General features: G+C 43.2%; 1 protein-coding gene across 1 annotated transcript in view; it reads right to left on the bottom strand.

The window, feature by feature from the left end:
• LOC126545230 (E3 ubiquitin-protein ligase KCMF1-like) overlaps positions 1 to 22,816 on the bottom strand; it is an 85,625-nt gene extending 62,809 nt beyond the window's left edge. Inside the window, exons 1-2 of the mRNA XM_050192996.2 lie at positions 22,599 to 22,816; positions 957 to 1,124 (exon numbers count right to left, since the gene is read on the bottom strand). Coding sequence (XP_050048953.1) covers positions 957 to 1,124; positions 22,599 to 22,614 — 184 coding nt within the window. The 5' untranslated portion in view covers positions 22,615 to 22,816. The remainder of the gene's footprint in view (positions 1 to 956; positions 1,125 to 22,598) is intronic.
• Between the last annotated feature and the right edge of the window lie 2,687 nt (positions 22,817 to 25,503).

Raw genomic sequence — 25,503 nt, 5'->3', positions numbered from 1 at the left:
TTTCCGTAATGTCAAATGCAGCATGCCTCAATATGTATCATTCACTCAGACAGCACACACAGGCACCAGCAACAGTCCCCACGTTGCAATCAGTAGCGACAGCCAGGAAGACTGGCGTAAAATTTTAACATTTCCCTAGATTTAGACCAGATTTTTTTCCCTGAAAGAATTCCCAAAACTCATAGATAAAAAAATTTGTCTAATGTTCGCAGCCCTGGATCTGGCCCACACAGGATGCACAGTCAAGTATTTGAGTGGAACAGCCAAACGGATCTTTTAAAGCAAAACGAATCCAACAAGGTGTTATGTACATGTAGTTAGTGCTTTTTTCCAAGTTGTTCCAGCACAAATTAGCAGCTATCTGACAAGTAACCATGTAAGACTTTGCCCTAAGACTGCTAGTAGAGCATTAATTATACAGCTCCTGTTGTGCAACCACTACTAGTCAATTCTGTAATTCAGATGCAAAAATGTTCACTTCTGGCTTAACACTAGATATATTCATTTTCAACACAAGATTAACATGCATTACTGCAACAGGACAACTGTATTCTATGAAACGTCAGGATCGGGCTCAATTCACTATGCTGTAGTAGTAGTGTCAGTAGCTGAATAGGATTCTGGGCCTTTGTGTGCCAAAACCATGATTTGATTATGAGGCACGCAGTAGTGGGGGCTCTGTGACTACCAGGGGATCCAACATGCTCGCAATGCACGGGACACTGGTGTTATTATATTTCGCACCCATCGAAATGCAGCCACCGCGGCCGGAATTTGATTTCGCAACCTCGTGCTTAGCACCATAGCCATTAAGCCACCGCGGTGGGTAATGCATTCTTATAAACACATAGCAAAAAGGAGAGTAGGTCTGCAATGCGCAAACTATTTGAATAGAACCCTAAATGAACGGATAAGTGATACGAGAGGTTTCGAGTAGTCAAGGCAAGCACACCCACCAAAGTCTGAGCGTGTCAAAATGCACTGCATGGCGTGGTCTGGAGTGTGCCTTGTGTTGGTTGCTCCTGCCTCGTAACACGTGCCACACAGGTCGTAGTCGTAGCAGATTAGACACTTGTAACGTTTGCCCCGAAAGTTCGCTTTCATACAGGAATCACAGCTCACTCCTGTAATAGAACATTCAAATGCACAGTTTTCATTAAGACAGTAGCTTGGATCAAGAAACGTTCACGAAGATACAGATACATATATATATATATATATACTGTATAAAATACTGTATACTACACTGAGCCTACTTCATGTGTGTCCATTTTACACTTATTCTTTTTGAAATACCCACTTCAGTGTATAACTTAGCAAGTCACTAAATTTAGCAAGTATTTCGTCACCTTTGACTTTTTGGAACCTTAGCAACACCTTAGAGACAAATTACCAGTAAATTGCTCTCGTAACATTCCTCAGGGTACTTTGGCCAAGTTCAATGCACTGCATCCTTTTATCCCGAGGGGGACATATATGCATTCCGTTTGTCACGACTTCTAGACATGCCGAAGAGCTCATTATTCCTCATCTCATAAATAGCAGGCTATGCAAGTAGTGCGGGCCACAGAAGTCTCCCTATGCATTGCGCAATGCACATTTTCTTGATCTGAAATGTTTTTTATGAAACAACTTTAGATGATAACTACAACTCGAGGATGCAAGTTTACATTAAACACATCACACACAATTGCAATCACCCCAGGCCAGATGCGCAAATTTAGTGACATTTTGAGCTAGTGCACTTTATCACCACAAGTGTCATTTTGGTGGTGGGCTGCTATACCCCATTTCATACATAGCAGGCTACACAGCGGATGCTATGCAAGTAGTGCAGTCACAGAGGTCTCACTCTGGGCTTTCTGCAAGGCAGTTCTTGACCTGCAACGTTTTGCACTGAAGATCTTCACATATTACAACATCTGCACGCAAGTTTACATCAAATCGTATAAGCGTCATGCTATGCTTTGGTCGTGAGCGCAGTCGATGCACTGTGGCTGCGTCTCACTCTGCCCGTATGGTAGCAGGTAGTTTCAGATCTCAGATACCTTTCCTGTAATAAATAAATTATAGTTTGCAGCATAAAAGTACACTTAATTTCATATCGAATTGCATCGTTCGTACCCGATGTATTTTTTCATATGCATCACACTACTGATGCAAACTGTATGAGGAGTCTTTCTAGCCTTCGTAGCATTGCCTGCTATGCATGAAACTGAGTATAGTGCATCAAAGCTACTCTCCTAAGCAAAGCACAATTTTTAGATTTTATACCATTTCGAAAATTCGGGGGTGGTTTCCCTTTTCAGATTATGACCACAGACTAGCCACGACAGGAGATAACTTAAAAGTATAGTTTATAGAATCACAGGAAAAATGTCTAGGAATAATTTTTTTAAATCCAAGTCATCACTATGCTAAATAAAGGGGTGCCTTGGGCCACGACCTGGCAACTACTGTTGCCAGGTTTTACTGTTGATGTCACTGTTAATGTTACGTAAACACTGACCAGTTATTTACTGGTGTATACGTGCCTAGATACAGCTGCAATCGATGAATCAACTACAATTTGATGCAAATTTCGATGAAAATAACAGATTAATCATTTTCACTATTATTCAAGGTTGACTACAATTAACGTTTATGCAAGTGTACTGAAACCTAGCCATTTTGACACACGTTTCACCAAATTATAAAACTTCAAATCAAGTGATTATTTTCCCATCCGATATTTCTCTTCTTCACACGGGCTTCACAAAATTAGTTGATGTCAGTGGCATTCACATCTGTGCCACACCAACTTAAATAAAGTTGCATGTTTCGACATCCCAAAACTGCATGGAAAATTCTGAATTAATTTTGAACACCTGAGGTTTCTTTATGTACACAAGCATTCTTGCATTTCACTCCCAACAAAATATGGCTGTCAAAGGTGGGAACTGAACTTGCACCATTGTGCACAGCAGCAGAACACCATGCCACAGAGCCACCGCAGTGGGTTACAACCAATCACCGCACATCTGTGGCTGTATGCATGTCCGAAGACACTGTTTTAAGGGATGCCATATCTACCAATTATACATGGCACACACTGAAGTTGCAAAGCAGCTAGGCTGTATGCACTGGTTTCATGGCCAGATTTCTTTGTAGTCTGCCAGGGAACAAACACAGTGAGCAATAACTAGTAAGCATACTGGGGCAGTAAAATTACACCAATTACATTTTGAGCTTGAGGCCAAATCTATCGTGGACTACGCTTAACATCACTATCAGCATACTTTAAGTGCAACGCAGAAAGGCCTCTACCAGAGACCCTCACCTGTCTCCTTAGTTTGGTTTTGCACCTGACCATCCAATGCCTACAAATGATTAAATCTGTTTCATCTAAATTTCCCTTCCCTTGGCATCCATTCTATTAGAACAAGCAGGAGTGGGGGGGTTACCCACCCTCAACATTACACAATTCCCTTTTTCTTTTTATACCAAACCCACACCTTAACTCTAATCAATACTGTGGTCTAATTAAACATTATACCTTTCATTTTGCATTCCACTACTTATTGCACAATCTTTAGTCTCTCAGGTTTCTTTTTACCCTCCAAATTTCAGCTCCAAGATAATTCACAACTCATTCTAAACTAACAAAAGAGCATTACATATAGAACATAGGCAAAGAAACAAGTACAACGAGCACGGCACTACCTCTTTCTTGCCTATGTCCCATGCTTAACACACTTTTGCAAGTTTACTATGAATTCCGAACTGGCCCAAGTTTGCACTCAGTATTCTATTTCAATCCTTGTTTTCCCGTTTAGACTTTTCCATCCACTTCTAGAGCACTAAAGCACTTTTCAAACAAGGTTCTAAAATTATATTCTGGGGTTTCACTCCAGATTCATTTTGACCACCGGGGGATCTTTAATGTGCACCCAATGCACAGCATGCAGGAGTTTATGCATTTAACCCATATAGAAATATAGCTGCCGTAGCCGGGATTTGATCCTGCAACCTCATGCCAAGCAGCGCAATTTAAACAAGGTGAGAAAGTGTTCCCGATATGTAGAAAATGCTGCCTTGAGAATGCAAGGCAAATATTGTTCCACTGCTTGCAGCAAGGAGTCCACAATTTCACATAATAGACTGGCTTGCTCACTCCTGCAGCTTTATAGACCCCCCCCCCCCCCCCCCCCGTTTTCCTGCCCTCTGTGGTGTTAGTAATGACATTAAAGTAGGCACGATTGTATACCACTATGAATAATGGAAAACAAAAGCTTACACACACAGCAACCCTTCCAGGTCTAGGACAAAGGAAAGTAGCGGTTGGTAATGCTTCGCACGTGTCCCATCACCACTCCTGTTACACTCGAGCACCTTGGCCAAACGGCAATGTCGCAAGGTTACCATAAGTGTACCGCAGAAAAAAAAGGAAAAAGAAAGGGCTAATAGCCAGGTCATTGGTATCAACACTGGCCCAGCTGAGGGGAGTTGAGTTGAGGGGGAATGGAAAAAGCACACATTGCACTACATTTTTTTTCATGTCAGGTCCTTTTCACAAGTTTATTTAGGGATATATTACTTGAAAGACATCGGACTTGCTTCAGCATGTTGCTCAGGTTTCAAGAAAAGGCATTTGAGAGCCCTTCTATGATGGAAGGTATGCATCATTCACAGGCTATTTTTTATCTCCGAACTAGCACAGTTCCTCAAGTTGCTAGGCCTGGGGTGGCACAGTCACTGCCAGCAGTATAGCTCACAATGGCTATGACTACTGTGTAAGGCTAGTACACTTACAAATACTACAAGCACATCTGGCATGTGTGGCCCCATGACCCTCTCGATCCTAGTATTACTGCCGACACCGTGGCTAGTAGACCTAAACAAACTTTGGCCATGGCAACTACACTACTCTCAAAGGCCACCACCACAAGCTTCAAAATGCAAAATTATCTGCAGTCCACATCACTGGCTTCCACCACCCAATTCGATTTCCCTTTTAGTTTATTTCTAAACATCAGTATATTTCCACAAAACAGCAAGGTAAGCCTCAAAGTACAACCATGGAAATAAAATAGTTCCCCTTTCTGGTTCTCTGCACCAAACAGAAGGAAAAACTAAATGAAACACCACCAAAAGGAGCAATCTTACAAATGCAGCCAGATACATAAAGCATGTTAGGTAGGCTGAGAAATGCAGAAGCTTTATTCAAACATTCAGGCTATGGGAAATGTATGTCAGCCACCAAGCAGTTATCAGGAAGCACACAGTTCTGCGTGGTGCCTTGGTATGATGCTTAGGGGACTGTCATCGTACCTCGTCCCAAAAAAGTGTGCAGTTCCACTTGACACCATGTAGAAACTTTATACAAAAGTGAGAGGAGCTGCTAGCATACTGTCTCTCATAATCAGTCCTCCAGAGGTGCAGCTTCTGACTACAGCCTGTTGGCAGCGAGTCACCACTGGACATATCATCATGGGTCCATTAGCATATGTTGTTACAGACACAAGGCGATCATAAATCTAAATCTCCGTGGTTCACTTGCCACACTGCCTTTTTAGGCACTTCACCAAGTTTGCTGACTGTGTCTGAGTGTGTGCATGTGTCCGTCTGCCAAACCTCTTTCTCGCCAACTAGGGTCACCGAGTACATGGTCAAATGGGTAGAGCATCAGGATGCTGTGCTAAGCAAGCCGTGCTAAAAACCAACCGTCTAACCAACTCGAGTCACTGCGTACGCAAGACTGGGTATGTGTTGCTCTTCAATGAACCTCTGACACAAACTTAAGTCACTGGGTATGTGCCTCTCTTCATAACCTCTATGACACCAACTTGGGTCACTGGGTGTGTGCCACTGGGTACCCTTCAATGAATCTCCGATGCGAACTTGGGTCACGGGGTACATGCTACTCTTCAATAAACCTTTGATGTCAACTTAAGTCATCGAGTATGTGTCGCTTTTTATAATCATATCAGTTACGCACCAATCATAAGATGGATTACTAATAGCACTAAATGGACACTAAAGTGAAACACTGAATCAGTTTAGATCGTTAAAGCATTCTTGAAAAAATCTACTTTCGTTGATTTCACAACAATTTGATTAGGCAAGAAAATGATAGCCAAAGTTTAATTTCTTCACTTTGCACCAAAACCCCAAGGCTGGTATGTCAGTCTGACATTACAAATTGCAAAGTATTTTTTTCACATTTATGCTGTTTTGGTACACTAAAAACTCATACTTTCCACATTCGGTCTTTGGCTCGTTTAGCACTCCACCCTGCATTTCTGCAAATTCCAATGCAAACAATGCAGCTAATTCAAAGGATGGACTTTACAAGTATGCTCTGCAGAAGAAAAATGTCACTATCACAAATAAAAAAAAAAGACCATTTGAAAATTATTTGTGAAAGAAATAGTCATGGACACTTCATTCTTATTTGATTTGCCTTCAAAAATCAGCATTCGCAGACTTCAATATCACTTCAGTTCAGCCAGTAACGCTTCGTGGTCATCTGCCTTTACAAACATCAAGAGGTGCTTTACTATTGACATGGAAAGTGTACCACCTATGCATCAAACGGCAGAAACTGACCCCAATGTCACTTCAGTTTGGCTAGTAACATTTCATGTTCATCTGCATTTGCAATTGGCAAGAAGTGCTTTACGATTGGCACGGCAAGTGTAGCCCCCATGCATCAAATGGCAGAAACTGAAGCAAAACGTTCATCCGCCACGACTATGCACTTTTTGCTGTCAACTTGCTCACATCTGTCCCACCTGTGCTTTAATACATGTGTCTGTGCATTACTAGCCTGTTTTGTCCAGCATACATCAGAGGGAAAAATCTATGGTGATGCCATACAAAAAAAATATGTTGATTTTTTTGGAACAATATGGAGATGCCATCCTTCACTAAACAAAACATTGTGCAGGTTTTATTTTGTCCTACAAACAGCACCACCGTTCCTGCAAATTCTTAATTTTCTTGTCTTGTAACACCATGTACAACATATGTTTCTGGTTTAATCTAGTTGCAACAGGCAAAAAAAAAAAAAAATTATGGGTTTTAACGTGCCAAAACCACTTTCTGATTATGAGGCACGCCGTAGTGGAGGACTCCGGAAATTTCGACCACCTGGGGATCTTTAACGTGCACCTAAATCTAAGTACACGAGTGTTTTCGCATTTCGCCCCCATCGAAATGCGACCGCCGTGGCCGGGATTCGATCCCGCGACCTCGTGCTCAGCAGCCCAACACCATAGCCACTGAGCAACCACGGCGGGTCGCAACAGGCAAGTACTGCACTTAAAAGTGATGGTAAACTGCATCATTACAAAAATCCAACTTCCGAGTGTATTCAGGGCTGCGATTTTGTAGCGATGCCTTTTCCCAATGCTAAACCTTTCGGCACTTTTCACATTCGTGGGTGATCAAAAGACACTGTGCCCCAGGCTGAGCACCGGGGCAGAGCATTGAATGCAGCCACTCACGAATGCAAAAACCACCGAAAGGCATTAGCACCGGGACACGCATCGTTACAAAATCGTGGCCCAAATAAGGACAATCAAAGGGTGGTCCCGACCATTTTCTTTACTTGAACGAAATTTTTATATGGCATAGCAAAATACCTCTACAGATCGGAACAAAGCTTACTCAGCAAACGTCATTGTTCCAGCATGAAACAAAAATTTCACCAAGACAGTGTGGAAAATGGGGGCTTATGCAGTAACTGCATGATGTTCATATTTTTAAAGAGTTAAAGAAATACAATTTTCCTATGTTGTTACACTTCTTTTACCTACTTTACACCACTTTGTTAAAGTAATACACACACTATTGCCTGTGCAAGTCGAGAACCCAAAGAAAATATGGTTATACGCAAGAACATGTTGCATCATTTTGTTCAGAGTCAATATTCAATATTATTAAATGGCTAGTCAATATTAAATATACAGGTTGATCAATTTCAAGCTTTAGGGAATCTTTAAAAATAGCCTTTTGCGGATAGCACAATTCTAGTGCTTGAGCTGGACTACTCAGAGAGGCGGGCATTGCATGCACAAGAATTCGAAACACCTATTCATCTCATTAACGAACATTAACTAATTCTGAATTTATTGCTTCATTGCACATAATGCAATTTATAAATTGTAGCTGATGAGCTTGCAAGGCGTATCCACTTGGAATGAAATTATAGAATGATGCCAGTCTCGAGATATGTGCCATCAAACTCGCAGTAAAAATGCACTGTTGTTCCCCTTACTTTTTTAACAAAACGCTCTTTTATACATTGAAGCACAAAAGTAACTCGACCACCCATGTATTTCATACCACGCTCTGGGAAATACCTCGATACTGGTGTCATCCTGAAAATTCATTTCAAGTGGAAACGTCCTGCAAGCACAACGGCTACAATTCATAAACTACAACACAAGTCGTGAAGTAATTAAGAAGTTATTTAGTGAATTCTCATTAATTAGCTGAATATGCATTTCGATTTCGTGTGTTAGCAATGTCCGCCTCTTTGAATATTCCAGCTCAACGACAAGAATTATGCTATCTGTCACAGGCGACTCCTACAAATTTCGTAAAACATAGATTATCACCCTGTATTTCCTCCTTTTTCTGCACCACAGCAAGCTGCTTCTTGGCGAATGCATCGACCAGTAGCCATCTCAAAACATGATGCTGCCATGCTAGCTTGCATGTGCATGCAAGCGAGCAGACAATTGAGTATATTATTTCCATTAACAAAATTGCATAAAGTAGGTATGAAAAGTATGAAAGCATAGAAAATGTTAATTTCTGAACTCTCCCAAAGTCTGAAAGCAATATTGCAGGCCCCATTTTCCACCTCGTCTCAGTTAAAAAAATTTCATGCTCGAAAAATAGCCTCAGATACCTGTGTGTAGAGGAATTTTGCTATACCATATAAACATTTTGTTAAAATGAAAAAATAGTCGAGACCTGTACTTATCTGAACACATCCCCATGTGAAATTTTGAGTGTGAATGAACTAGCAATATACGTTATGCTTCTATTTATGCCGCATTTACTACTTTTTCAAAGAAAGGGGTGCCTTTAAAAACCAAGCACTACACATGCTAACTCCCGAAGTCAAGATGCACAATTGGCACTGGAGTTTGCGCCTGCATCACCTACAACAAGCGCTATAGGCCACGGCTGCTCCAGTCCACATTGCATAAAAAGCGTAACTGCTAAATCAAATTACACGCATGTGTTTCACATATTAAGGATGTTTAAAAAAGATTGGTATTAACAGACTTGCAGCAATATAAGCAACTCTGTGCTCCAGACCATGATCACATTACCTTGCGAAGTGAAATGCTTTTCATTGTTGCGTCGATTTGTATAACATTCACATGCGACACAAATTTCCAGCCAATGGCTCAATATTAAAAATTAAACAGACAAAAATTGATGTTCTTAATACGCAAGTGAGGCTATCGAGGGCAATGAACGTCCGTAATTAGAACGTCTTCTATAAATATGCAGTAATAATACGATTGTTTTTAAATGGATTAAACACGGATTGACAACGAACGAGAGCTATACATCTCTCAATACAATCATTGCAACTACGTTGCACGTCAAAAAAGAAAAAAGAAAGAAAAAAAACTTTGCTGTTCCAAGAACTTTTACCAAAGAGGACTGAAATAATTATAAATACCGTAGAATCTCGTTGATTCGTTCCTGTTTGTTGCATTTTTCTGACTCTTACACTCTAAAGCACCAGTACTTTTTAGTTACTATACGATCATGTGTATTTCAATTTATGAAGTTTTTTTTCCTGGTTGTTCAGACATTCTAATCACCAATCTCGAAACTGCTTACTAAGTCAAAAGCCAAGAGGTGGACAAATTCATGTAAGAAAAAAGTCAGGTGTGCAGATGCGGACGTAAGAGCAAACTGGACAACACAAACGCCGTTTCCCTCTTGTGTCCATGTCTGCATGCCTAACCTTTCTTCTAACATGAATCCCTACGAACTAGCTCAACTTTCTGCCATTCTAAGGTGGAGAAAGGCACAACCAACGTTCGCAGATGCTGTCTCGTGACCTTCAATACCTTTTGAGGTTACTACGGTATACAAGTCTGCACAGAAACAAGAGAAAAGACAGTGAGGGCTAAAAAAGAGGCTTCTAATGGTTAATAACACTGGTCAATCTGGAAGTTTTTTTTTTCTTTTTTTGCTCTGTGACAAAGAAATTGAATTCCACTGGTCAATCTAGAGGAAGTTAGCATTTTCCACTGGTTGACTAGGATCAACCCACTCTGCGACAGAGCACTCCTCGTCGATCCACTGGGCAGACGAATTTTTCACCAGAACTGAGAATGCGTAGCTGTGACTTCCCGATTGGCCGGGAGGCTTTCGACCCACGTACGAGTGAAGGAGCAGTCATCTACCATGTAGTGGGTTCTTATGCGACATTTCTTCTTTTTCTTCTTGTTATTATTATTATTGGGTTTTAAAAGCCAAAACTACAATTTGATTATGAGGCACACTGTAGTGGGGGGGTTCGGGATTAATGTGGTCCACCAGGTGCGCGACACATTGAAGACTCATGATGCTGACTAACTAAAGTGAACTCCAGACGATAAACTGGGCCGTAGGCAGGGTCTCAAACCAGCAAACAGGCAAAATACATTGATATATATACATTGACTCCCAGTCTGCAATGCTTGCTTGCAAGTCTTGCCACACCGCCTCATCAGCAGTACTCCTTGTCAAGCAGGCCTTCAGATGTGTGGAGGCCTGCAGGGTCACTGCAACACTGCATTGGATCCCTGATCACTAGGGCATCGAGGGTAATGAAAGAGCCCACGAGGCAGCATTCGCCCTTCTTTCCCACCAGGATCCTTTAGCATACCTCACCACCAGCACATGCAACATGACAAAAGGATCACCGTACGACCCAGACAGAGCTGCAAGAGCAGCAGCTAAGTGACACAGGTCAGCACTCCATGCGAGTGTTCCCCAAGACCCAGATCCACTTCCCACGGATCTTCCCAGGTCTGGGAAAGTTCTGCTGCATAGGCTCTGCTTCAGCTTCGCCCTCACATTTGACATGACTTGCTGGAGTGGCGGCGGCGGTACTGACCACACGGGAAAAACGCCCTCCTTTCCATCTCCCGACACCCTTTCGTTGCAGGCACCCGGCCCCTCAACAGCCGCCGCGGACCAAGAAGCGCCAAAGGAGCTACACAGGTGCCACTATTGTGGCGTGGCCACAAGACCAACTGCAGCCCATCTGTTTTGGGAGTGCCAGTGCTAAGCTCAGTGCCAGGACCACCACATGAGTACGGTGTGAGTGTCATCCTTTAAGTAATGTATTAGATCAGCAACCTGATCAGTGGATTCCAACAAAGTCATTCTGGACTCGCTCTTGGGTCTTCCCAAGGGCATGCCGCTCCTAGGACAGCGCTGAATAGGCCTCCTCCCTCCCCTTTTTATTCCACATAATAGGCCTTCGAGCCATCCCTAAATAATAACATTTTTATCATCATTTTTCCCTGGTGGATCTGAATTGGGTCATCCTGTGCAAAGTTTTGTTTCTTTCTCATGGATTTGGCATTCGGCACACAGCTCTAGATCGACCAGTGGAATTCACTAAGATTCGACACAAGCACCAGATGCAAAATACAAGCTTCACTTCGTGAAACTCAAGGCTACAATCGATCAAAAAAAGTAATGTTCAATCTAACTGCCAGGCAGGGATAATGACCTCTTTTGATCAGGTTTTCAACATATGTTGATGTCCTACTCAACTTCAAGTACGGTTTTGTGCAAGAGTAGCTTTTTGTTCCATCAGCAGTACAGCCGCAAGCGTTACCGGATGTCACGTTTCCCAGGACCAAATGTTATCTTCCCATGGTTCATTTAAAAATGTACCAACGGGGGTCTACTGTAATTAACAACTACGTTCTGGTACTGCGAAAAACTTTCTTAAACTTCCAAAAAATTTCTTTTCTTGCTGCCACTCATGCCACTACATTATTTTGAAGAATATGGCAATTATTGTGCTTTGCATGAAATGCCTTTCCCCTTTTTTTCAGGATGTTTACATTAGTACAGCTTACACAAAAGAGTGAGCTGTAAGCAGTGAAGTTGCAGGATTCAAGAAAACTAACTATAATAAAATATGTTTCTGACCAACAGATAAGTGTTTAGGACTATGCATAGTGCCTTGATTGACTGATGAACATGCCAAGTTAACACTGGGGCTATGGGAGACGCCGTAGTTTCAGACCACGTGAATTTGCACTCGATACATGAGCATTCTGCCATTTTCGCAACACAGCCAAACCTACCACCTAGTCTTTAGAATGAGCAGAATTCAACAGACACTGAGCCACCATGGAAGGTCCAGAACAGCCTTTGCTTATGGCAAGAGGCATAATAGGTATTTCTCATTGATTACTAAAATTTAAGCATACTAGAAAAGGTGGCACATCATGGCTTTTCTTACTGAGCCCGATGCATTTGCCAGAACTGATTAAAGCCAGCATGTTGCAATAGGAATGTACATGCACAAATGCTACATTTTATCACGTCACTACAAAACCAGGAACATTTTAAACAAAGGTGAGACTTACGTGCAAAATTCCTTGCAGAAATAGCTGTTATTACAAAAATATGAAGCAACTTATACAAGGGTGCAAGTTGTAAACCGGAAACTGACACAAATTAGAGTATACATTTTCATAGCCATCAAAATGCCTAAGATGAATAGATCAAAAGGGCGAAATTTGTCATCTTAACGAAAAAGTGTGCTAAAAAGACGTAAACAAGAAAGAGAGAAACAACAAACACGGATGCTACTCGCAACAAACAGTTTATTTCCTAAGAAACAGAATAAGTAGAAAACTATGCTGAAGGGGAACAACCACCCTCTCAGGTGTGCATGAGAAAACGAAAGTAACATACATGTGGCAACAGCAAAGCTAGCTAATCAAGAAGTGATTTGCACACACTCTCGAAGGTATGACACTTCTGCCTGTGACAAAGCTATCATAAAAGCTATTGTCACAGGCAGAAGTGTCATACCTTTGGGAGTGTGGGCAAATCAGTTCTTGATTAGCCAGCTTTGCTGTTGCTATGTGTATGTTACTTTCGTTTTCTCGTGCACACCTGAGAGGGTGGTTGTTTCCTTTCAGCATAGTTTTCTACTTATTCTGTTTCTTTGGAAATAAACTGTTAGTTGTGAGTAGCGTCCGTGCTTGTCATTTCTCTCTTTCTCGTCTAAGTCTTTTTCATGCACTTTTTCGTTAAGATGGAACCACACCAACTCATCCAGCTCTGTTTTGACAAAACAGGGCAGTTGCTGCAGCCATGACTGCAATAAGTGCTCATGTCATGCAGAGCAGGCTAGCGAAATTTAACCACAGTCCACAACATTCGATGGACTTACGTCACAAGGAGTCTTCCTTAACATATGCATTTTTAATAGGCCAAGCACTGACACAAAGATTTCAGTGGAAACAAATTTACTTGCCATTTTTCAAACAGATCCATTAAATATTTTGCTTCCTCATTCATTACTGTGAAAGTCTAGCCCCACAAAAGCCATACACAAAGACACAAAGTTTCTGCAACAAGGAAAGATGCAATGCTTCACTAGTTTGAGATCAAGACCATTAGTTTCCTATATCTTTCAACTTGCGACAGCAGTGGCACACCGATTCACACAGTAGGCAGATGTGCTGGAGGTAGAAAACTGCTCTACACATACACCTATGAATGTTTTATAACTACATTTAGGCTATGAGAAATACCATAGTGATTGACTTTGACAACCTAGTTTTTTACTGTACACCAGGCCTTTTTGCATTCTATCACTGCGAAAACCAGCCGGTTATCACCAGTCACTTATGGTCATACCTGAAGACTCTTTTACAAGTTGCGCAAGCCAAACCTATACAGAGCTTATTACTTTTCTCCAGCTGGGAAACGATGTATTTTAGGTGACGGTTTAGGTGACGGTTAATCATTTTCTGAAATAGTTTGCGTAGACAACTTGTCAGAGCTATAGGCCTGTAGCTGTTTGGTGAGGAAGGGTCCTTGCCCTCTGTGAGAATAGGAATTACGATTGCTTCTTTCCAAATGGAAAGAATGTAGCCGGCAGAGAACATATAATTGAAGAGTGACAGTAGTGTTTTTTGGGTTTCAGGGTGTAAGTGTCTGATCATCTCATACATTATTCTGTCACTTTCAGGAGCGGACTTGTTGCAACAGTTCAATGAGGCCTGGAACTCGGCCATTCTGAATGGACGATTGTATACTGCATTAGATGTGCATTTCCGACCCAGAGTCAGCTGCTCTGCCTGCCGCTGATATTTTAGGAATGTATCTGTGTAATGAGATGCACTGGAAACGTGGGCAAAATGTGCTCCTAGACAATCCGCCTGGTCGTCAAGAGTATCTGCTTGCGTGTTTACTAATGGCAGAGGATGAGTTTCACGGCCTTTTATTTTGTTTACCCTGTTCTAGGCTTTTCTTTCATCTGTATAAGAATTAATGCCGGAAATGTATTTTTGCCAACTGTCCCTTTAGGCACGACGGCGCATCGTTCTACCTTCTCATTTTATTTTTTTAAAGCTGATAAGGTTTTCGGTAGTCGGAGAGTCACAAAGCTGATTCCAAGCCTTATTCTGTTTCTTTCGCGATGCCTTACATTCATCGTTCCACCAGGGAACACGTCGTTTAATAGGCGATGCGTTTGCAGGATACATATTGACGCTGCGTCGACAATAAATGCGGTTAAATATGACACTGCATCGTCAATACTAAGCGCACGAATATCATCCCATGTGATATATGTCAGCTCTCTGCATTGCTGCCAGTTCGCTGAGTCAGCTTTCCACTGAGGCGCATGTGGAGAACATTCGTCCTGTTTCCTTAATTTTAAAACAATCAGGAAATGATCACTCCCATATGGATTCTTATGTACTTTCCACTCCAAGTACGGCACGACTGTACTTGAAACAATGGTTAAATCTATCGATGAAAATGTTCTGTTTGCAACGGTGTAAAAAGTTGGCTCCTTATTTAGCAAGCATGCACCTGTACTTAAGAGGAAGTTTTCAATCAGACGCCCTCTGGCATCACATCGAGTCGCCCCACAAGGTATGATGAGCATTTAGGTCTCCAAACGACAATGTAGGGTTCCGGTAGTTGCACAATAAAGCTTTCAAATTCAGTTGTGGAAAGTTGACAGTTTGGAGGAATGTATAAAGATGCAATCGACAGCAGCTTACTAAAAAGCACTGCTCTGACTGCAACTGCCTCTAGGGGCGTTTTAAGCTGCAATTGCCAGCAAGCAACACCCTTATCTACAATTATTGCCACTAGTTCATTTCCTCCACTGTGAATCGATGTTTTTTCTGTACAGGTACCTCAACACTCTCCCAGCCCATTTACTTTTTTCCCTATTCCTCATTATTGCCACACCCCCAGACGAGGCAAGGGCATCGTTGCAATCTTTTCAGTAAATGGCATACTGCCGGAGAAAGTTCGTGCGTGAAGGATTAAAATGCGTTTCTTGGGACACACAGCACCTTTGGATTGTACTTATTTAAGAGTTCCTTAATGTCGTCTAGGTTGTGGAGTAAACCCCTGACATTCCATTATATTATCTGTGTGTCCATAATGTATGTGTTTTGTGCTGTGTGTCTAAGAGATATAGATTAGATTAGCTCACAAGACCTTTCCAGGCCCCATGATACGAGATTTCTCTTTCTTCCCGGCGCGCTCGAGAGAGCTGCGCCGTTCCTTGGGTGTTTGAAACGCTGAAATTTTGCTCGTATCCATCACCTCATCTGAGGCAGTGGATACTGCCCGTGCAGCGGGCACTTTCGCGGGAGTGTTGGGCCCATCTGCATGGGCAGTGGCCCTGGGTTCAACAGGCCCGAGGGTCTGCTGGCCCTCCTTTGCGGGGGGCCGGAACAGCGCTGGCTGTTCCAACCAGGGGGGGGGGGGGGAGGGGGGCTGATGGCTTGACCACCGTCACACACTCCGCGTGACCTGGGCGGCCGCCGAATGATGTAGCGCTGCCCCCCGGCATGCCACATCGGTGTAGGAAGGACTAGACTGATTGTGGAGAGCGAAACGTTTACGTGCCTCAGGAAAAGATAGGTTTAGTTTGACTTTCAGTTCTATGATTTGCTTCTCTTTTTTCCACGAGGGGCACGATCGCGAGTAGGATGAGTAATCTCCTTCACAGTTGGCACAGCACATTGCTGAAGTGCAGATGTCTGAAGCGTGTTCTGTTGAACTACACTTATCGCAATTATCACGCCCTCTGCAGGTTTGCGACCCATGCCCAAAACGCTGACACTTGAAGCATCGACGTGGATTTCGGATGTATGGTCTAACACGAAGCTTGCAGTAGCCAGTTTCTATTGTTTCAGGCAGGTTGCTGGTTCCGAAAGTAATGATTATGTGTTTGGTCAGTATTTGTTTGTCATCTCGCCTTAATGTTATTTTTTGCACTTTTACTACGTTTCGGTCTTGCCATCCTTCTAGTAGTTAGCTTTCACTCAGTTCGAGAAGGTCATCTTCCGAGACGACCCCGCGCACTTGTGTTCATAGATCTGTGTGGGCCCACCGAGATTGGAGTTTCCCCAAATGCTACAAGTTTCGAGAGTTTCTCATATTGCGCTTTGTCGCAAAGTTCGAGCAGAGGATTGCCACTTCCCACCTGCGTTACTTTATAGCCTGGGCCAATTACTTCCGTGAGGCATTTCGCTACAACAAATGGTGGGATCATTCCGACTGTTTTGCTATCGTGCTGACTGCGTACAATGTGGTACTTGGGAAAAGATTGCTTTGTTTGCATGAAAAACGTGAAAGTTTCATCGGTACGCCCCCTCTTGAGGGAGCGATCAGGTAATGGTGGAAAGTTGCTTGCCATATAGCGTTGGAAATTTTGGCGGTGATGGTGGCCACCCACCACCGAGCCCAACAAGGGGACGCTACAAGGTTGGAAGAATACCTGAAGACGCCAGCCATGCATTGCCGCTATAACCTAATATAGAATACCCAAGGTTGGATAATTACACCAGGTTAACCCTTGCCGCCCAGAATACGAAAGTGATAAGAAGACAGGAAAGAAGAAACAGTGAGAGAGAAAGGAAAAGATTGAAGGGGGGACAGGAAAAGGCGACTGCCGATTTCCTCCAGATGGGTCAGTCTGGAGGTGCCGCCTGTGTGAAGCAGAGGCCAAAGAGGTGTGTGTTGCCTCCTGGGTGTTTGGGCCTTACGGTCCAAACACCCAGCATCGGCTCAACCCCCAGGATCCCCCTTTCACCAGACACGGCTAAGCCGCGCAAGGCTACATGCGGGAGGGTCCGACCCTCATGTGCTCGGGTACGTGGTGTCGCAACACACCACACGCCTGCTGACGCAGACACCCCTGCGGGGGCCCGCAGGCATCTCGCAGGGCGAAGTACAGAATAACGCATCATCTGCTACAGCACGTGGAGGCGAGGCCCGAAAGCAAGGGATACGTAATAAATAAATTGTACCTATGTCTTGGCCTCAGCTGTTGTTTTGTTGTATTTGTGCAGTGTGCAGCCGACAGTGCAAACTTTCACAAGTGTGTGTGTGTCGGGGGGGCGAATAAATGGCCTACTTTTCCTTTTCAATTCTGACTGTGGGGGGAGGGGCACACCTCCCTCCAAACCGGTAGATACACATATGACAAGCATGGTGTCATGCACATACAGGCAAATATAAACACATCTTACTCTATGACCATGAGCACTCGCTGTTCCAACACTGACGTGATGAAGACCGCCGGCAGCGAGAAGCGAACGTTTCTCGCTGCCGGCGGTCTTCAGGGTGGGGGGATTTACCTCTAGCAATTGAGACAACCTCAATTGCACTATTGAGGTTCAATTGCACTATTGACAGACCAATTGGACCGAATCAATGTATAGGTGAAGACTTGAAAGACTACTGCAGACTTGCAGAGGTGGGGCAATTCACCAACTGTTACCAAGTAGGTTCTGTGTGCTATATAAATGCCAGTGATGAGTGCACTGAAGAACCAATGTGGCCGAGACTCCACGTGCAGCGGTGGAGAGGCCAGACCCCCATTAACAGTGCTTCAAGCCGCTTTCTGTAGACCAGAGTGACCTTGGTTAGGACTCTAGGTGCATATATTCCCGGGTTTCAAAAGTGGGGGAGCAAGTTCCTCCCGCCCCCGGCAGATACGCCTATGCACAGGAACACCATAGCCACTCAGCAACCAAGTGTGGGTCGCTGGCATATTTACAAGTTACGGCAAAACTAAAGCAGCCTTGTGATGAACAAACACTGCTACATAGTGTTTCACTCCCATCCCTGCAAAAACATAAAAGAAACTTGGATGTCCCAAGCAGTCGTTCTGAAAGCAAACTATTTTTAAGAAAGGCATGAAAAAAACATCTGGTTGCAATGAAAAAAGTTGCTACATTTCGCCAATTTATAACTACATACTTTTCATTTTGTTCAGAAGTCAAGACAAGCACAGCACAACACCAGCAGCACATCAGCCTATTGAGAGAGGACGCACCCTAAGGTTTAGGATATACAGTTAGAAGGAAGACTCATGTAGGCCACAAACACTCTCTGGTGCTCATGCTGTACGATGGCACAGTACTTGGCCACCCTTTCTGTGGTGTCTCAGTAGCAGACAATGTGATACAGTTCCTCCTGCAGTCAACCACATCCCTCTGTATCATCTCTTCACTGCTCGTGCCTCAACTTTTTCCACATTTTAGACTTCCAAGTGAGTCTTGCTTGCTGGAATTTAAGAATGTGCAGCACATGAAATTCAAGCTGTTTATGATCATAAAATGTTGGGATTGGCTCTCTTAATGAGGCATCATTTGGGGTTTGTTAGAAGTAGCTGAAGGAATGTCCCAACCTCAGTAGCATTCAGGACACTTGCTCCTTTTTATTCCTCTCTACTCCAGTCCCACAAAGACTACTTGAACACATCAGAGGAGCTATTCCATTATGACAGCATCGTTGAGCAGCCCCATTGCCATTGATTTGTGAAATCAAAGATTTTTTTCTTTTTTTCATTACCACTAGCAGAAGCCGGGAGAAGGTGTCATGCACATCATTTTCAGAATGACTGGTCACGCAAAGTACAAACTTAAACAATAGCACTGAAACAATTTTGGAAATTGAGGACAGAGCTAACTAGCCAAATGTTGTTGTGTTATCTTTGCCAAAAATGAAGGCAAGGTCATTTAAGCTCTTCCAATTTCCCAATCGTGGATTAAACACGATCGGTGTTAACTTGGTCCAAAACTTCAAAAGCAGGCCAGTGTGGAACTTTTGGCTATAAAGTGTTCTTGCTGCAGAGACGACAAAGCTGAAGCAAGGTAACAGGAATGGGCATATACACATGACAAACCACTCTCTTTAGACTCAATGCTGTGTTCTTTGCTTTAGCTGAGAATAACATCAAACACAACACTTAGCCTACCTCAACAAATGAGTGACACTTGTGTACTATTTTGCTGTAGGAGTGCAGGCGAATTTACAGTGGTGCCTTGGTGTGGTGCAGTGTCCGGTTGGCTTTATGTATGCTACCTCTAGCAAAAGTACCAAATTGGAAGGCTGCGTCATCTGCAGGAATTGAATTGAAATAACTGTAGGCGTTGCTATTTTAGCCCCACTCACTACATCTGTGAAATAGCTCCAGGCTCCGCATGAATGTTACTGTGCTGTGGCCACAACACACAAGAACTGTTCTAGTGTTTGTCATCTTTGACTTCAAGGTGATGTAGTGCTGGGAGTTACCCCTCAAAGCTGCAATTTCATTGCATTGGTGGCTGCGCCTTGATACACTGCTCCTCTGTAAAAAAAATAATGCAGTCCTGACTTCCGCCCCTTCAACATTACACATTTTGCTGGACACGCATGTGACATGCTGGGAAGATCAGCTCACATATTATCCCTCAGGTTGGTAAATTCTTTTAGTGCATATGCTTCAACAAAAAAGTGCGACCACTCTGTGACCAGCCATACATTTTCTCCCACATACAGCCAGTGATGAAAACCAGGGCATCACAGCCCAAATAATTACAGGGCCACACAATGAAGCAGTTGTGATGAAATTACTCTTTCCCCACCTATAAGGGGCTAAGAAAGTCCATTGACAGGAATGAAAATAAGCACATGTTCCACAACCAGGATAACCTTCATGGCTGCTTAAAACATCCACAAATGACAAAGCAGCCAGCCTCAACGTTTTGAAGTCATCAGCAGCAACGTGAATTTTATGTGTACTATGTGCCTTTTTATTCCAGGAAGTTACACTCAATGAAAGTCCCAAATGTGGAAAACTTGAGCAGTGACAGGGATCATGAGGGTGAGGGATGTAACCTGCTGCAGCATAAAAATACCAAGCTGCGTCAAATATTGTCTACTATGGGAACACTACTAAAACGGCAGCTAGGTGTTACACCACACTGCAGTAGAGCCCTAGCAAACACTTTTCATAGGCACCCTGTAATTACAATTCAGTGACCTTCAGCAGCCGCATATGCATTGCTGGATTGATAGCCCGTAACGGTGCAGTGAACAGTTGCAGTGCAGTTAAATGTGCAAGAGCAGCCAGAGTGCACTTGTGTTCTCATACCGTGAACATTTTTGTACTTATGTTCATTGTGTTAAGTTCTGGTCGCAGAAACAAGAATTATGTTGTGGGCTGCAGCACTACCCACAGCAATTCGCCAAGAATGGACACTTTCTAAAAATGCAATGCGAGAAGAAACATCACTGGGTTCAGCTTGTTCGCCACAAGAGGGGTTGAAGAAAACATACAAACCCTGTAAGCATACAACATTTGCAACAAGCGAAGTTTGTAAATCTCTGCCTTTGACACTGCACAATGGCACACACACCAACGGAGCACACTTGAGTAGCGAGCCGGCACAAGGTAAATGAAAACACTATTCGCCATACAATAGGTGCTTAGTGTAATTGGGCAAGCAAGCTGTACAGCAGTGAACAAGACTGCGCAAAAGAAAAGTTGAAGTAGTGGCCAGCTGAATGAATGTGAAAGGCCCATAAACGAAGAAGAAATGCAGATTGAGCAGTCTGCTGCAAGGTTCGCAAAGAAGGCAAAATAAAAGGACTAAAGAAAGCAAGTAAATGGGTGCTTCTGAGTGCTATGGCCGCTAAACGTGAGATTCAGAGACAGCTATGGGCGCTAATCGGAACAGATTACAGTTCTAACACAAATTCTTCATTTCTGTGAAGTGTTATGCAAGCTGTTCATTTCAAGAACTCTGCTTTGCATCAAAGGTGATACAGAAGAATGGAAGTGTCACGTTCAATCATATTCAAAAGTACAAAGAAAACAGATGCAAAGCATAATTCAAGCATCTATTTTCTTGGCTGTGACCCGATGTAAGCAGCCCTCTCCTAGCCACCTAGACAACATCTGAGTGGTGTTACTTAGAAAAATATGCACAGTGCATCATCACAGAGGTCAACTTACAATCATCTCAAATTAGAACTCGTACCACGTTCACAGAAATGTGCAACTGTTATTTTGATGTCAATCTAGGATTTTGTTTTTAAGTTATTTTCCTATTACAAGACAAAAAGTTCAAAACTGTAAAGGTTTTTTATGCGTACAAGCCTCTACTAAGTGGCAGAAGCAAGCTCGAATAACAGTGACTTGCTTTCGCACTTTAGCTAATTCAGAAAAAAGCAGCAACTTGTTTGGTTGCTTAAACACGTCATATATGTCGCAGTGCTGAGCAACCGCTGCATAAAGGAGCCCAACAAGGCAAGCACAAAGAGGGCTTGAATGCGCAACGGGCTATATCCTCCACGCCTAACAATTATCTAAATGACAATTGCTATGATTGATGGCCAAGATCACACAAAACAGTCACTGCACATTCGTCACGTTAAGCAACATTCAATTTTTTACATGGACAATTACCATGAAAAGTCCACTCCGCTAACTTTTACACTTGGCGCCACACGGTGTCAAACGAACGACGAGACAAGCGATTCGTCATGGTCGTTATAAAAAATGTCGGATTGTAGGACATATTCTAGAACGTGTATGTGAGTGGCATCACACTTCGGTGTATTTAGAGCCCGCGCTCCAGAGCCAACGCCTCAAGTTTCTGTTTCAGCACCAACGACTGCAATTAAAGTACGTTCTCCTGTGACGTTAGCCGGAATGCTGCATGCAGACGTCATTGCGATGAGCGCAGCGAAACAGCTCTGAAAATGCGATACTATGAGCGGGGAAACTAGGCGGAAATGAACACTTGCGTTTATCCAGTGAGCTAGAATGCAACGCAACACAGTGAATTCGAAAGCAAAGAATTATTGCGGTTGGTTCAGCAAAATTGCAATGCAATGAAGAAAATGCGTAGGCTTAAGCGTTACAGAGGATCGTAGAGGAGCACGAGGCTTCCAGTAGTTGCGATACCCTATGCACCACAAAATTGACGCAAATAGGTACATAAAAAAGTGCGACTACATGAGAACATAACTTAACAGGCGTTTCACGAAGATGTTCAGTACTTTAAGCCTTGTGACCCTAGCTAACTCACCTTCATGCCGAGACATCCTAGAAACAAAATAAAGAAGTAAACAGGGCCCGTAAGACGAGGCGGCACGAATAATTCCAAGCTTAAAGCGGAAATATACATTCACTATGCCAGCATCGGCGGCTGTCCTTTAACAAATATGCCGAAGAAAACTTCTCATTCTAGCCAAAGGTGTACACCACCGCGATGTACTCCGTCTACACGACGTTCCTGCCTTCGATGACGTCACAGTGGTCAAAACATGAAAACATGGCTAACGTGAATCGACAACTCATTTTTAAGCAAGATCTTCAGTAAATACAATTTTAGGCGTAATTTTTATGCGTCATAGATTAAACATAGATCGGTGTCAGCGCTCTGTACTAATCAAGCTCATATGGTCTAAAAAGAAAAGGCTTGTCAAGAACGGCGACATTTTACTCGCATTCAACAACTATGGATAAGTTGGTTTCGGTTTCGTTAAGTTGAGAGTAGTGTGTTCTGTGGTAGTACCATAGAATAACGTAGTACTACGTAGTGTTGCTCTACTACGTTAGGGAGCACAGTTGCGGAGGTTTTTTGCAAGGAGGTTTTAAAAAGATTGCTGGAGCGGAAGATCCCTAGCTTTTTACCGGGAAGGGTGAAGCCAATGCTTGCCCCTCCTTCACCTGAAATAGAGCCTTTGATGTCCGCTTACAGATCAATTGATTTGGCTCTGTGATTGTAATGCTAGCCTAATTAAAAATAAAATCTGCTCGCTTCCAACGAAAATAGTAATTTATCTTGAATATTACCCGTCGTGGTTGCTCAGTGGCTATGGTGTTGGGCTGCTGAGCACGAGGTCGCGGGATCGAATCCCGGCCACGGCGGCCGCATTTCGATGGGGGCGAAATGCGAAAATACCCGTGTACTTAGATTTAGGTGCACGTTAAAGAACCCCAGGTGGTCGAAATTTCCGGAGTCCTCCACTACGGCGTGCCTCATAATCAGAAAGTGGTTTTGGCACGAAAAACCCCATAATTTAATTTTTTTTTCTCTTGAATATTGATGGCGTTCTTCCCAGTACAATACGCCAGGATGTTCAGATTTCACACTAAAACAAGTAATACAGAGATACATGTATTTATGTAAGTATATTTGTCTGGTAAAATAAGCCGTGATTATAATCAAGGAGGTTGATTAACTCGTTAGAAGTGTGCGAGAAGCGCTTCTTCGTCATTTTTATCGTTTATTTACAGTTTTACCGTGCCCCTCTTGTGCGACTTATTCACCTTCGGGACATTGCTTGGTTATTTGTCTATAATCGTGTTGAAAATTTACGCACAAGCTGCAAAAAGCGATTCGACCCCCATTCACTCACCCATTTCTGTGGTACCGTCGGCTTTGTCGTCACTTGATCGATGCAGGAAGGATAGACCTCGGAAATACGGCGAGCGCGATATTACACAGTGAAAGCGATCTGAATGAAAGTGATTAACGACCTCAGAAGTTATCGAGATGTGTTGGCACAGTTGGCTGGCAGCACGTTTGAAATGTGCACAAAACGGCCCAATAGGCTTTGCATTAATTTCGTTGCTTTTACTTTCGCAACTAAACCAACAACGCTGATGGACCATATAATATTGGTGAAATATGAGTTTATGCACACCTGCACAAATGATAAATATCGCATTTCCTCCCTGTCAATAATGTAACACGCAAATTTAGCCAGATTGTATTGATTATGTCTCCGTCCTCGTCTTAGTGGCACTTCCGGTGGTGGTGAAATGGTGGTCGTGGTGCGATTGTTCCTTTTCTTTCAAAAGAAAGAATAAACATGTTATACCACCGCCATATAGCTGCCGCCGCAGCATACTGAAGCGACGCACGCGATCATGTTAGGCACTCTAGGGTAATTTCATATAAACAATGCTTCGAAATATATTACGGCTGTCAAAATCACTTTCATCGCAAGCAGTATACCTTTTGCATCCGCGATGTGCGTTCATGACCCCAGAGAGCTTTTGCGGTGGGCAATTTTCGACAGTCCAGCTAGCAAAAAAAAAAAAAGTATTCTGTCGCATAGCTATCTGTCGGAAGCGCCTCCCTTGCGTAGTATGAGGGATAACGCGGTACGCTCCTCATAGGTAAGCCAAGTTGGCTTACCAATGTTCTTATTGGGCGCCGTAAGTCAAGTTGGCTTACGGCGCCCAATAAGAACACTACGCGGTAGCCCTCCTGGAGATTTATGTAAGAACTCTCAAAACGAGGGAAGTTTTGTTGTCAAAATAATAATTTTGGGCAAACTGAAAGCACAAAATAGTTTACAGACGCTATCTCTTTACCGAATATGTATACAGTGAGCGCCACTGCGCGCGGTCGCCTCGATGGAGTCTCCCGAACCGGCTTCTTGCGTGAAAGGCAGGCAAACGCTGAGAGCAAACTATGTGAAATATGTTCTTACAGTGGGCTGTCTGCATGATCGAATGGAGCATAACAGAACGAAGCCTCACTGCAGCGATCGCACGGGTTCGCAGCGACCGACTGCGCGTCTGCATGTTGGCTTTCGCTGCGAGCACGTTTTCGCACCGTGCCGTGAGCTTTAGGCCGCATAATATGAGCGTTTGACAGTACACAAGCAAACATTGTTGCGTAGACGATATCAGAGCTGTTCAAAAATAATTTCGTGATGTGCCGTCGCGACGATTCAATCTTTTCTTTTTCTTCTAAATTCTTATATGTTTCAGCATCATTATTTCTTATGTTGCGCCGATCTGTATGTTTATCGGTCTTCTCAGCGTGCGATTTCCCGCTGTTTCTTTTTCGTAATCCAGTACATTAATTCATAACACAAACATGCGCCATGCCTTTGTTTAATGTGCTTCTTACCGCTCCCTTTCCATTCCAGTGAACTCGCCAGTATCTAGCATCAACAAGTTCATAGACCAAA

Source organism: Dermacentor andersoni, chromosome 1 (assembly GCF_023375885.2).
Source record: "Dermacentor andersoni chromosome 1, qqDerAnde1_hic_scaffold, whole genome shotgun sequence".
Taxonomy (NCBI): Eukaryota; Metazoa; Arthropoda; class Arachnida; order Ixodida; family Ixodidae; genus Dermacentor; species Dermacentor andersoni.
Note: the sequence above shows the minus strand (reverse complement) of the source record. Positions and strands in the feature narration are given on the sequence as shown.